Source organism: Ostrea edulis, chromosome 1 (genome assembly GCF_947568905.1).
Source record: "Ostrea edulis chromosome 1, xbOstEdul1.1, whole genome shotgun sequence".
In the NCBI taxonomy this organism is placed as follows: domain Eukaryota; kingdom Metazoa; phylum Mollusca; class Bivalvia; order Ostreida; family Ostreidae; genus Ostrea; species Ostrea edulis.
Window position 1 is genome coordinate 103917638 of NC_079164.1, and position 15756 is coordinate 103933393.

Here is a 15756-nt window from a genome sequence, read left to right on the forward strand (position 1 = left end):
TTTTTTCACACAAGTAAAACATGAACAAAAATCTAGACTTGAATCTACAAATGTATATACACTGAAAATTACATGTTTATTGTTTTAGGATTGCTAATTAATATGTTTTCTAGGGAACGAATTACGACACATCCTATTCAACATCCACATATCGTAAAGTGCTAATGAGTGATGTAATCATTCTCAAAGGAGGACCAGTTAATTAACGATAGTAGCCGGTGCAAAAATCAACCCATGCCGATAAAATTCCTTATTTCGATGAGATTCCTTTTCTTTCGCCCAAGACATGATCATTGCAAGGATGCCTGATGATTATGCCACTCTCTAAGCTGATTATCCTTTGTTTCATAAGTTTGTCCATTTTGTTTATGTTCTTTTGACTTTGAGACTCCTAGCATATATACTTTTTGTATTTGACCTTCTTGCATCCACTTAGTGGATCCAACGCTTAGGTACTGTTAAAATAATCTAAAATTTATAGAGAGAAAGAGGGAGGAGACACACACATATCATAACCTACCTTGAAGTCTGTGTTATTTACATGCTCAAATATAAGAGCTGGTGTTCTTGACTGGAAAAGAAAATGTCTGATAATGAAACAAAGAAAGAAATCCATGTTCCTTTAAAAAATAGATACTGCACACTGATTTATTTTCATGGGACTTTTCAAGGAACTCAAATATCTTTGGTTTGAGAGAATTATTTTAGTAAGACCAATTCAACTTAATTGATAGATTATCACCCCCCCCCCCCCCTCTCAAAAAATGGCTGGCCCGGATTTTTTTTCTTTTGAGGAACTCGTGATTTCTGGAAAATTTTCATGTCCGACTTCGATATTTAAACTTTTTTGAAAAGCGACGTGAAAAAAATCGGTCATACAGTTTTCTTAATTTCTCACGTTTTTATGGGCGTAAATAAAAGGAAGAGATTAATGTTCTTCATATATTGAAGAAGTTTTGCACCTTTCTGTGTTTGAAATTAAAGCTTAACATGGAATTTGTCTTTGAAATAAGCATAGATTGATATCCATCTGGCATTAAATGATGCACTTGTGGTGACAAAAAATCATTTGTCATTAATATTTTTCTCATAAAAAAATTAAAATTAAAATCCTCCCACCCGCCCCATACTTTTTGGTGACCCTGGATGATAATCTACTAATTGAGTTGAATTGGCCTAAGGACTCTTTTCCATGGATGAAAAATTGCTATTATTGTAGTTCAAAATTTCTTGTCTGTGGAGTAAAGATTTAATTCATGGGCATGTCCAGAACAGAAAGTCAACAAAATTTAAAGATATTAAATTGAGAACTTGGGATGCAAGTTAAATTTACACTAAATACTACTTTCAATTACATTGACTGCAGCTGACAAAGTTTTCCTAGAAAAACAAATTTATTCTAGAAAGCCTAACTGTATCTTTCTTTTTAATCTTTTAACATAGCACTTTGCATTCTAGGACATTTCTAAATTGGAGACTTATTAAAACATTTGTGCAATAATATATTCACATGATCATATAGTTTATACTGGAAGTAGTTACAATGAGTACAAGTTTCACTTTCAGTTTCAAATTGAGAAAAAAAAAAATTTGCTAAATTTTGCAAGGGGAAACCACTGAATATCAGCAGTATTTTAGTGGGGAAAAAAATTCAAATCGAACTTCTATGTTCAAAAGGGACATTAACTCCAGGGGAAAATATCTATCAGAATTTCCAGCGAATATGCAATATACATGTTAAGTGAAAGAACTCTAAATCTTATTCTTATTACTGCACTTTATTTTCATACATTAATGTCAAATAGAGGCATGCATATTTTCTTAAATTCCTGAGAAAAACCAATTGATTTAAAAATGTTAGTGAAAGCTCAATTTTACTAGTTTATAAAAATCCACTCCTTAAAACTTACTAGTATGGGAAAAATATATATATAATATAATTTCAATCCTGGAAATTTATTTTACTATCCACCATGCATAAATTAATACTTCCTCCAAAGCTAGATATACATACCACAGGATCTTTCACTATAGCCAACAATGAGATGATGTTTGTTCCTCCTCGCAAATTTTCTAAAATCTTTATTTCTCTCTTTATTTTCTTCTTTTTAACTGGCTAAAAGATACACAAGATGAAAAGCTATGAAGCACATGTTACCTTGAAGCAGTGGAAACAAGAAAATCAACAAAATCATAAACTGATGGATACTCCCCTATAATCATCAATAATTCTAATTACTAGCAAGAAATCTTAAGTGATCCTACACTGTCAATGCTTTCCATCATTTCATAAAAGAAATTAATGGCAGTTAAACTTTAGAACCAAGCAGAAATCCTGAATTTTAAACCAGTACAGTGTGGTGCACCATTTTTCTTAGTGCACTGCAGAGCCCTGTAATTTTGAACAATTTCAGGGGGGGGGGGGGGGGGGGGGTTACATTCAATGACATACATTATAAGTCATTTACATATAACTTCTTGCATTAACAAGATTTCAGAAAATTTCTTGCTTTACACACCTTCACACTCATGTTCTATTTTCAGTCAGCTTAGAATTGGGTCAAGGTGCAATAAAGGGAGGCACATTACGCATGAGTAGGTAGCTGAACTTTTGAAGAATTAAGTCATAGATCACACTTTCCCATCTTGATGCCTGTAGAGGCGAAAATAGTGACAAATAGAGAGGCTGTGAAATTGTGTAAAGTCAATATTGATACTTTTTGCTGTTGGTATGTGTACATTTTATCAATAATATAGCCTGTGGGCTATATGCATAATTGGCATGTTCACAACTTTCAGGTATTTGTTGGCGTTGTTTTTTTTAAATAGAATTCTATTATTCAGCTAGTAGTTTTCTTTCATTTTTTTTAAAGGAATATGTACATTATTTGTAGTTCTTAATAATTATCAGGCGGAAAACACACTTTGTCAAACTATAAAGGGAAGAAACTACGTGATTTCCCTACCTTTTTATACCAAGAGTCAGGTATTTCTTTTCATTGCTTTAATTCTTTAATCAGATTAAATTGTCATCATACTAATATTTACCTCATTATACCTATGTATAGATTTATTAACCACATTATGTCACTGGTTTCTATGTATAAGAACCACCTTCTTTCATTTATGTGCTCGCACTACGAATTCTCTAAACAAATTCTATGTTTACATTAATCACATCAGTAACAATGATTCTAAATTAATTCTTAACACCATCATATTTTAGATAGTGCCAAATAACTCTACCAAAAACAAGATTTGTTTGTGAAACACTGATGCTTTTCCCATTATACTCACATACGTAAAATTTGATACCCTATTTTGGCCCCATCCTACACCTGGGGAGGGGCATCATTTTAACAAACTTGAATTGAATTTGCACTATGTCAGAAAGCTTTCATGTTAATTTGAACCTTCCTGACCCAGTGGTTCTTGAGAACATTTTGATAAAAGATTTTCCCTAGATATACTTGTATGTAAAAATTCAATCCCCTATTGTGACCCCACCCTACACCCGTGGGCCATGATTTGAACAAACTTAAATCTGCACTGTGTCAGAAAGTTTTCATATCAATTTCATCTTTCCTGGACTAGTGCTTCTTGAGAAGATTTTTAAATGGTCAACCCTGTTTGCATTTTCATGATTATCTCCCCTTTGAGAAGGATGTTGCCTTTCATTTGAACAAACTTGAATCCCCTTCACCTAAGGATACTTTTTGCCAAGTTTGGCTAAAATTGGCCCAGTGGTTCGGAAATAAGTTAGGCTGGTTACTTATTGACTCGCCCTTGTATATTCTCAGTTCTTGACGTTAGAAACTTACAATTATCAATGAGCTTTTATAAAGATTAAAACCAAATAAGACATTGTTTTTTTCGTTTGTTACCCAGAATTGATCCATATCAAAAATTTTAAACAAGAATATCAGTAAAACTGATAGATGCTCTCTGAACTGCATCTAACCAATGAACTACTTCATATGACGAATGACTCACACAATGATCAATAACTGTTGAAATAAAAGTGCCCCCCCCCCCCCCCCATTATACAAGGTGTATGTTGAGCAAGAGTGATCTTGACCTTTACAAAATGACCTTGAGTGACCTTTGACTATACGCCATTTGCCTGTTACTTATTTGTGTGATATATGATCAATAACTGATCAAAAACTGTTAAAACAAGCATTCTGTGAGCATTGCATATTAAAGCATTACATGTCCCCTTCTAGCACATACATTGTTCATACAGTTGCTACAAGTGTTTACAAATTTTTTCTATGAATTGATCCTTCGATTCCAAAATCATAAGAGTTCTTCCTCTCTTGATAACAAAGCTACATGTTAAGTATGAAATCAATGGAGCAAAAAATGTGGCCTGTAGAGTGTCCACAAGCTCAGTGTTACTCTTACATACACACGAACAGGCCCTTTATTACATCCCCTCTTGCAATGAATTCAATTGTGAGGGGATAATAAATAAATAATATATTCAGGGAATGAAGGATGATAATGAATGCTTAGTATATCATATCATTTTGTAGGTCATTCATACCATAACGTGGTCAATCACTGCAAAATGACATTGATTTTTAATATCATTTCAGTATTTAGCAATTATTTTGATGGCTTAGTTGCTGCATTTCCTGCAGTGTATATCTTTCAACCAGAAGCAGCTTTTACTACTCCCACTGGTCGTAAGGCCAGTTTTTTAATTTATTGGTTTACGGATTTTAAAAATAAAATTCATGGTCGGTCAATAGAAAAAATAAAATAAAAATAAAATGAACATTTTTAATATCTATCGTTCGTTTTATTTTCAATAAATCATTAACATTATTTCGTGAGTACAAATAAACAAAACATGTATTTTAAAAATATTAGATAAAAAATTCTTTAGAGCGACTAGTACGTTAATATGAATTTTGAAAAAAAAATGCATGCAATTTCAAATTCAGTGTATAACTATATACATGTATCTATGTTACACTTTGGTAGAACATAAGCCAAGAATGTATAATGTCATATCTCTTTGATGTTGTAAAGTATCCAGTATTTATATAATGTTGTTCTCAGTAATTTTGCTGTATATGCTCAATAAAGATTTTACATTTACAAATTGTAAACATAAAGACAAAAAAATTAATATAAGCACTAAATTAAAATTGTATGTAGTAATTCCATTTTTAATTTCAGAATGTTTATACCCCTATGAAATAATTTTAACCCCGTTTTCCCCATATAGACATGCCCATGGAATTATCTAATATCTTTTTGAAAGAAATGTTTCTTCTTTTTCATTTTTATTTGATACTCAAATTCTTTCCACCACTACACAAGGTATACTAATTTACAAGAAATATGCATACCTTTCTGAGTTTTATCTGGTCATATTTTTACAGGCGTTCATTATGATATCAAAAGCATCTAACAATTTCTCACACTGTTAGAACTATTCCCTGTTCGGATTTTGGACGGCAGAGATGCACGTCCATGTATTCAAATACATTTATTATGACATGTACTGCTGTGGTATAAAGTCATTAGTTAGAATAATCTAACTGTGTGTCGGTACAGGCCCTCACCACACTCAAACCGGGTCCGTAGGACATTATCACTTTAACGATAGAACATCCAATCTTGTAAAGTTGCTAACAATTGTACCTTCCTTTCATCTTTAAACACCCAAATGGCACTGCATTTTGTGTTATTTTAGCAGCAAGAATACCGCCGATTGTACGAGAAATATTTATTTCTATCAATTCCTTTTTTTCGTGATGAAATGTCATCTGGCATCTGTTTTGTCGACAAGAACGATATACGTATCGTTACTGTCATCGTGCGTGGTCATATCTGTTTACAGGGTTTTTAAAAATACGGAATAAAGATATTTCGCAAAACGAATAGTGATTACCAAATACAAATCAATAGGTTTGTGTTTCACGATTTTCTATTCGTAAAATTGAAAATGCATTTTATTTTTATTTTCGATTTGACGTGTTGGGTAGAATCGGCGGAATTAAAAAAAAAGTGGAAATTTGCATTTTTTTCCCTCCCGATTCCCCAGAAATTAGGGTCGGCAGATCCGTAAACCAAGAAATAAAAAAACTGCCCTAAGTGTAGTCTGTCCCATTCAGGCACTGTAAGTACCACCAAATGCACCAGTGACACAGAATAGTTCACAACTCAACACTTGTGTATTCCCTTACACCTATTAACAAACAATATGTTGGAGGTGTACATTGTATCTGACCAATAAATGAATATTAGCCGGTGACCATGTAGCCGATTACCATGTTGGACTTCAAATGATCACTATGATGTCAAAGAATTGAATTTCATGACTTGGAATAGTCATAAAGCGGTCATCAAGATGTTGAAAACTTAAGACAACAATGATGAATTTAAGAAAGACAAATTTCTATCCTGAATGTCAACTACACCCATTTCCTCGGGTAAGGAAAACACTTTCATAATATTTATATTACCTTCAGAATTTTGATGACACATTTTTCATTGTTGGTGATGTTGACTGCTTCAAACACCTCACTGTATTTTCCTCTACCTAATTTTCTGGCAATCTGGTAATCATCTTGTTGACTGTAAAATAGTTAACAATATGAAATATGACAAGTTAAAGAATACGTGAGAGTTATTGAGAAATTGTACCAAAAGAGTATCACAATTCACGAAATTAAGGGGAAATACTCACTAAATGCGAGTTAAAAATTGAAAGTGGCTGTACTTTGATGTCTACAATAATTTTGTCTTGTGCATAGAAACACTTTACAGAATGATTGTTAATGTATTAAAAAAGTAAATGTGGATTAAATAAATAAGGCCAAGATCATCTGATTCAATGACGTCAATGCAGGGTTGTGGTTAACATTTGAAACCTTAAGTGCTATGTGGGCCCTTAACTGTCTAAAAACTACGGGCCCACAATTTGATCCATGGGCCCACATTGTATATCAATTGCCAGTACAGAACAACAGAAGAATTTTTTAAAGGACAAAACATTCTGCTTGTCATGTCCGACAGTAATGGCTGATTAAAAAGCCTGTTCTGCGAAAACGATCTTGATCGTTTGTTCTGTTAGTATTTCTCCTATGGAGTTTTGAAACCCTTTCGATAAATCTACGCAACTAGTCTAGGTCACATATATGCTTGACTTGACTTGTGATTAGCATCTGCTTTGCACACAACACGAATAAATCTTGAATAGTATAACGTTTCATTGAAAAGGAAAGTACAGCATAAAATGAAAATGTTCCTGGAGAAAATTTGGTCGCCATGTGGACGAGGCGATTTTTAATATCTAATCACCAACAAAAAATATTACTAGCATTGGAGAGTGGTTATCCACAACCCTGCAAAGTACTTCAAGCATACTTCGGGCATCTCTATGACGTTCGATTTAAATAACAATCATGATGATTTCGTCTGTGTTTAATCAGAAAACTATCATCCTCGTGAAACTGAAGCTCTGAGGACAACAAAAATATCAAATGTTCAAAATTTTAAAAATTGTTAAATAATGTACATGTACATATTGTTAATGAGATAAAATGTGTTGTATCTGAGGGCTAAGAAAACCAAACAAAAACTTCAGTTTGATAGGGCTGCAACAGGTACCCGAAATCCGCGGGTTGTGTCGTTTGGGTTGGGTTCGGTTTTTAAACTAGAATCATTATTAGAAATCCATTTAAACGAAATATTGTCAAAATCCTCGAAGGTGGCTGTATCTTGATCAATTGTTAAATGGTGGCATTGTGGGACAAAAATGTAAATAATGACAGTATGTAAAATATGTCAGATGCATTGAAAATATGCCACAGAATCAATGACAAAACATTGAAAGCATGGATGGAAACGAGTAGAAGTGACAATGCTGTTTCTGAATCTGGTACCACGGATGTCGAGTCTAAATTTCAGTCCACGTCCCCGAGTAATTATTGTGTCAAAATACAATAAAGGTTTTTGATTTTAACTGTAGAATTAGAATTTTGAAATAGTTATATGAACCCGGGTACCTGTAAAGTGCGAAACGAAACGAAATTTACCGAAACGAAACCCACCGAAACGAAACCTAACGAAACAGATTGTACAACCGAACTCTTTTAATTATAGTAATTAAAAATGGTATTTTAGGCCCTTGTGAAAGTTACCACATACAAATAAAATTCGCCTCCCTTTTGATGTAGGCTTTGGGCTTGACTGATACAAAGTTTTAAAAATTGGAATGGGGGGGGGGGGGGGGGGGGCTTGAGTAAGCAAAACGTACATATCCGAAGTTGATTAAATAACATGTGCAATTAGTTTCAGATCCATAAATTTCAGAACGGAGGGTTACAGTCTCACAGGTCAAAGGTCTTAACGAGGGGTGGGGTCGCCGGCGCTGGATCCACGTTTGGGCATAAATACATGTTTCAGTGTTTTTTGCTCTAAAGACAAATCTATGTATAAATGTGAATATTGTGTATTTGTATGTAGTATATCAAACAGTGGATTCTGAGTATGTCTTCCCGTTCTCTTTGTAATTTATGCTTCCCTTGTTCATAAGTCTTGATTTTACAAAATGCTGACATCCTCCTGATATTATTGCATAAAACAATTTCCGTTTTCCGTCCCGTTTTCAATTTCACGTCTTAGCAACACCCCAAATGTATAGAGTTATCTTTAGACTCACTACATATCAATAATAACTTTTAATAATACATGTATATATATCTTACCGAATTGCATTCATATAATATGGTATACTATTTAATTTATTTCATTATTGAAAGTATACACTCGCACCTCAGCAGTTAGAGATAAAATAAGAGGTTAAGAGCTCTTCCTGCTTTCAACTTTCTCAGACACCAGCTTCTTCAAACAATGTATCTATACCCAAAGGCGGATCCAACGTCGGGGACCCCCACCCCTCGTTTAGTGTGTTTCCCCAGACCTCTGAGACTGTAACCCTCCGTTCTGAAATTTACTGATCCGAAACTAATTTCACATGGTATTTAATCAACTTCGGATATGTACTTTGTCCTTACTCACCCCCCTTCCAACTTTTAAAACTTTGTATCAGTCAAGCCCAACGCCTACATCAAAGGGGAGGCGAATTTTATTTATCTGTGGTAACTCTCACAGGGGCCTAAGATACCATTTTTAATTATTTTAATTTAAAAAGTTCGGTTATACCATCTGTTTCGTTAGGTTTCGTTTCGGTGGGTTTCGTTAGATTTCGTTTCGTTTCGATTCGCACTTTACAGGTACCCATATGAACCCGAACCGAAATACCCGAAGTAAAACTTAAGAACCGACCCGACCCAAAAATTTTTGGAACCATGACAGCCCTACAGTTTGAGCTTGCTGCAGTGGTGAAAAAATATTAAAGTATCTTCATTAGCAATTTTAACATGGAGGCATCTTGGAATTCCTGTCACTTCTGTCCATAGAGTGAAAGCCAGATTAAAATAATCACTTGTAAATTCACTCTCAGATTAATGACAATGCACAGGATTTTTTTAAGGCCTTGATTTCAAGGGCCTTTCCAATTGGGAAAAAACAGCGACATTTGCTTGAAATTGGGAAAAATGTTTCATACAAAGAGATAGGGAAAAACCTAATTCAGAGTGCTTTAAGGTATAATTGGGCTCCTTCTGACTTTCAATTTGGCCAAAGCTTACCTCATTCAAATAAGCAGAGGCCAAAAAATTAAGTTTACTTAGGAATTTTGAAGCAAAAAACCCTGATGGATTTGTTTTCATTGTTTGGAAATTTCAAAGCAAAAATTGGGGAAAATACCTGTTTTTAGCATTGGGAATGGGGCCTTATTTTGGCCCCCGACAGACCCCAAAAAAAACCCTGTAATTGCATCATGACCATTATGTATAATTCCTTATTTGTCCAAAGTTCATCAACTCAATTTATAAAACACAATGGTAAAGGCATTTAATTTTTATCTACTCATTAGGATATTATTTAATCAGAATGGATATTATATAATGTACATGTACTTTATTTAATGCAACCATAAATGAAAGTTCAAACTATAAATTATTTCATCGATTGTATGCTGCTGATTAAATTTGATTGCAACTTTGGTGTGATTTTGCAACACTACCAGTTGACTAGTGAGAATTATTGGCTCCTAATGAGAACCCCACAAGGGTACAGGTATGACTTAAGTGCAAGTACATACTTTTCAATCTTGATGCCTGTAAAGGTTTTCTAAGTTGCTAGAACTTGCAACCTTTCCCTTCGTATATTTATACAATAAAATATGTTCAAATCAAATCAAAGGTGTAAATGGCTAAATATCCATAGTTGCAAATAACCACTTGCTAACTCGTAAATGCAAGTAATTTTATTTCTGGGCAACCAAATTATGAGATCCCCTCACCAACATGTCAAGGAAACGTTTACCAAACTTTTCTGAAATTCGCTCAAGGTTTGAATCGACATTTAAATGCACTTTCGTTTCTACTGTTTCATTATCGATAAAACGCTTTATAAATCTTGAAGCAAGTCAACATAATATTGATGATGGTTACGGGAAAGTAAAGATGTGGACATTGAACAGAAGGGATCTAATCCCACTGAAAAAAGCAGATTATTTCTCCAACTTTACAAAATTTCTCTTTGAAATGGGCAGAAAAATGTGCATGGTAAGTAAATACAGAAATGGTAGAGTCAGAGAGGACCGACGTCGAGAAAATATTCAATATTTTAGATAGAAGTGCTGAAAAAAAAAAAAGAATGAAAGTTCACAGAACAAGGGAGAGTGTAGGAGACTGAAAGTTAATATGATAGTGACGATGAAGGGACAGTGTACGAGATTTTGAATGTCAGAACTTGAAATGGAATAGAATTGAAATAAAACAACATGTTACTGGACATTGGTTGTCATGAGTTTTATTCTTTTAAGCAGAGATAAGTTTATGATAAAATTGTTATTTGCATCTATGGACCCCAAAATATTTGTGTGGTCTAGTAATGTTGGGGGCCCACATGGCCCCTAAATGTTTGATAGGTATTTGCAACTCTGATATCACGAGTTAAAGTTTGTAAAATTTATAATTGACCACTATTATATGCTAGTGTACCTATCAGCAATGTTTCAAATCAGTATTACTTGTCAAGGCACGTGAAAGTTCCTTGATTCGCATACTAACTTGGCCAAGGTAATTTCCACAAAAATTCTTCTTCAGTAGATGTGAAGTAACATTGCCTGTCTCATTTAAAATGTTCATTCATTGAAAATCAGCTACATTTAGACCATCAATTTCACAATAAATATTTATTGTGTCACACGAAAACATGTGCATCCGTGTTCAAAATATATTAGAGGATGCATGTTCGAGAATACACGTGCTGTATCACCCATCCCGTTGCCAGCAATTGTTGCCTTATAGAAAGTTCATAGGCAAAGTAACCATATTAGGTCCGACTCTTGTTACACTTACCCCCATTCTACAACGTGTGCTTCATAATCCCAATATTCTTTCGATCTGTGCGCATTAACGTCTGCGTACACCCGTGCTCGACTTTCAACAGGCATGATTCTCCTTCGAAATCTTGATGCCCGATGGTGAAACTCTATATAACCCCCAAATAGCAACACTTCCTCGCATAGAAGTCGCTCTTCTCTTCCTCACATGTGAATTATTTCTGGTCTTTATGGTTAAAAACCAGACACAACAGACTGTTCTACAGTCATGCAGTAACGTGTAAAAGGAATAAAACTTAAATCTGTTCACTTAATGAATTCAGCATTATAAACTAGTCATTGTGAACTAAATAAGAGTCAAGTTCAAACTAAATGAAATTGTATATTGTGACTTTCCTCATCAATTCTAAAGGCACGTCTCCTCTTTCTTCTTCCCGACTTCTCAAAATGGCTGCCACTGTGACGACCCGCGAAATCAAAACGAGACGCGAAAAGTTTCCTCCCTTGGTCTATGTACGGCTGTCCATGAATACTCGGAGTCTAAAATAGATATGAGATAATTACGATAATCAAGAGAGGACATGCCAATCGATAGAATCTTTCAATAACAATAGATGACCAGGCATATTTTTAAGCACATTGCTATGGCAATATATTATATAATATTATCTTATGTTATCTTTGCCTATAAATCTTCCCACAAAATCAAGAATTTCGTTCTCTTTTGAGTTGAGTAGCCAAAATAATTTTTGTTCATTGTCTAAAGCAGGGAGGGGATGAATTTTTCCCAATAAATTGAAAGATTTTTTGGTTATCATATTTTTCACATTTTATCAAAAAATTAATTTTATTTTCTGTCGCATTCTATCGGTCCTTTAATTATTTCTAGGGATGCCGCATGTAGTAAACCTATACCCATGTCGATTGAGAATAATTTTCAAATTCACAATTTGATCTAGGCCTAAGACTTCTGTTATCTAAATTTCTGACCAGATGTAGAGATAAATAATTCTCATAACCCCGCCGGGTTTTGTTCGAGTCTCACATGATATACAGCATAGTCAGTGTCATAAATGAGTCAAACTGAGTTCCTTCAATTATTTTTATTATATATAATTCATTGAAAACAACAATATTTCTAAATCATTTTCATAAAGTTATCAAGATTCAATTTACAGTAACTTTTACACCATTAACAGTCCAAATATCTGCAGTTTACAGGGCGGTAAATTACATGGAGGCGGAGGAGGCAGCTGCCTCCTCCAACTTTTGAGCCAAAAAAAATTAAAATTTAAAGTTCATTAGAATTTATGTTGTTTCCAATAACTAAGAACATGATACCTCCCTTAAAAAGCATTCCAAATCTTTCTTTTAGAATGAGTTAGTCAAGTAACATCTTAGAAGGCCCTAGAATCAAGGATTTTGCACGAAACGTGTTCAGTGTGCACAAAATGTGCTCAGCGTTTGGGGGCCTGGGCGGCCCCCAGACCCCCGCCTAATTTCCTACCTCCTCCAAATTGAAGGTTAATTTAGGGCCCTGGTTTATGGTCGCAGTGTCTTTTTTCCCCAATTGTTGGTAAAAGTTTTAAAAATCATGAATAAAATTCATGTTCAGATGTTTTGTAATAAGTGTTTTAGATTTCATAAAAACTAAGAGCAAAATTGAGTTCAGAATAATTGTTCAAAGAAAAAATATTTTTCAATGAAATATATAGCGTAAAACGTGAAAGTTGACTCATTTATGGCACTACCACGGTGGCCAGACGTCATTTGGATGTCCAACCATTCCAGGGCAGGGTACAATCGTGTTAACGCAGAGTACAACAAACCCTAACAGCAGATTACTGTGGAGAGTGTAGATGTCCGTGAGGAGGGGTTAGAAGATGGCCCATATTTTTCTTTATACAGATAATTCTTCAGAATTATATAGCCTATCAAGTGACACAATGAATTCTGGTTTGAATGATATATATATATCATTCGGTGAGATCCCCTTCCACTTGCTCAAATACTTTACACAGTTCGAAAATTTCGTGTAAATTAATATCAGTCGTTCGTTTTCTTCATTTTGTTAGAAAATAGGAGAAGGAAAAAAACACACGTAAAATTCAATTACATCAGTGAAAACAACATCAGTACAAATGTAATACCATAAACGTCAGGAAGAAAACTTTGCAGTTAAGACGACTGTTAATGATAATTAAAATATAACACTTAACTGTCCTTCTCGAAATAGTCAACAGATTTAAGTGACACCCTCCACCATCATATTGCTTCATATTGTACGACTCTCCTCCAGTTTGGTTGTTTCTTGTTGAGAAAATCTAGACTTATTGCATTTGCCCGGGTGAATTCGCAGCATCCATGTAACACCCCAGTAGAAAAGTTGTAGATCTTAAAGAGTAGTGGTATCTGCTTTGGATTTTTGCTTTCTGTAGATCTTAGTGTCATCTGAGAATGGGTAAGCTGCTGAGTCTACTACGCCAGACAAAACGTTAATGAAGATGACAAATAGGATTGGTCCAAGGACTGATCCTTGTGGAATGCAAAACGTGACTTGTTTATCCATACTTTGAAGATTCTTTTTCAATTTATCTAAATTCCGAGATAATGAGTTGAAAATTCTATTTTTATTATTTCATTCAACTCACTATCGCAAGAATCCTATGAGTTGGAAAATCTACCTGCTATTTAAAAATTTAACTCACTATCTTGAAATCCAATGTAAAGATATCCTTTAAAAAATCAGTCAGTTTGAAACAATTCAGTATAATTTAACTTAAAAGTTTATAATTTTGAAAAATAAGATGTTTTTGGGTCTCTTTCATCATTTATACATGTGAACGTGACATATAATTAACTACATTTGGATAAAGTATGACCATACATTTTTGTGGGGTCTTTGTGTGTTTTATTTTTTCAGTTTGTCCTGAATTTTGCTTTCTTTTCCTTCTTCAATGATATTATCACTATTAAAGATATCATGACATCTCTAGAACCCTATAGGTCTCGGTTTTTGTGGTCTCATCCAAGGGACCATTCACTAGGTTGCCTCTTGCGACAAGCCAGGGGTACTAAGGACATATTCTATCCCTCTTTACTATTTTCAAAATGTTGAATAAAAGAAATATCTTTATATAGTACTCTATAAGTTGAAATTCAAAAATACGGAATTTAAACTCGGGAGTTCCGAGGGGATCCGGGTTAGAATACGTCCTTAGTACCCCTGGCTTGTCGCAACCTAGTGAATGGTCCTTTGGATGAGACCACAAAAACCGAGACCCCGTGTCACAGCAGGTGTGGCACGATAAAGATCCCTCCTTGCTCAAAGGCCGTAAGCGCCGAGAATATGCCTAAATTTTACAGCCCTTCACCGGCAATGGTGACGACTCCACATGCGTGGAATATTCAAGAGAGGCACTTGAACAACATATTCAATCAATCAAACTCGGGAATTTTTCAAGGGCATCAAATGTGATCATACCATATGCGATTTGAATAGAGTAGCAATGTGTGTGGGTTTTACAGGGAGGTTTACCGCTGGTCCGGATCTGGCACTAGACAAGGCGACAGGTTTTTGCCCATGTCGTCTACTTGGGTATCGTCTCCTCCTTGTAATCCGTGTGTCCCCGTGATAGACCCCCCACAGTCTGGACAGACAGGTGTGAATCATGTGTTATCACATTGTTGTTTACCTGTAAACTGGACCCAGATGCACAAAGGTTAATTAACTTTAACTGACAATTATCTTGTAACAAACTTGAACATCTATATATAGTGCTAACTTGAATTTAACTGTCAATTAAACTTCCCTAACTTTTGTACAGCTGGCTCCTGGGGTTTACGGAAATCTTATATTCCTGTGCACTTCTTTAAGATCGTTTAATTGTAGTCGATTGTAGTCACTCCATGATTCCATGTAGTTGCTAATGGTTTTTATACAAACTCCATGATACAAAATTGCAACATTCATCAAGACAAAGCCTCAACCTATGATTGCTTTTCATTCCCAGTAGTTCATTTACATATATATGTTTTCTAATTCCTACTTCAGAGACGTACAGCATGTTATGTCTCTGCCTACCTTCACAGTTGGTTTCTCTCAGTGATTATATCTACATACTGCTATTTAATAATGCAGTGTACTTGATTTCTATTTAAATATGTATTCCTTTAATTCTATACCATCACTAGCTCAAGTTCTCATTGAAAGAGCCCTCTCCCAAGAAAATAAAATACATCCCAGCGAACAGTTATTTTTGACACGGAGATGTATTTTGGGCGCTAATCTTCCTCGGTAGTGTTGATTTCTATCCTAG

General features: G+C 34.6%; 1 protein-coding gene across 3 annotated transcripts in view; it reads right to left on the reverse strand.

Annotated features, from left to right (window-relative positions):
• The window catches only part of LOC130047351 (casein kinase II subunit alpha-like), a 23090-nt gene extending 11118 nt beyond the window's left edge, over positions 1 to 11972 (reverse strand). For 2 of the 3 annotated variants that reach the window (XM_056142054.1, XM_056142050.1), the window contains exons 1-4: positions 11454 to 11919; positions 6483 to 6594; positions 2015 to 2116; positions 521 to 571 (exon numbers count right to left, since the gene is read on the reverse strand). In XM_056142054.1, coding sequence (XP_055998029.1) covers positions 521 to 571; positions 2015 to 2116; positions 6483 to 6594; positions 11454 to 11548 — 360 coding nt within the window. In that variant the 5' untranslated portion in view covers positions 11549 to 11919. Of the gene's footprint in view, positions 1 to 520; positions 572 to 2014; positions 2117 to 6482; positions 6595 to 11453 lie in introns of all 3 variants that reach the window. The other variant, XM_056142046.1, reaches the window with a different exon arrangement.
• Between the last annotated feature and the right edge of the window lie 3784 nt (positions 11973 to 15756).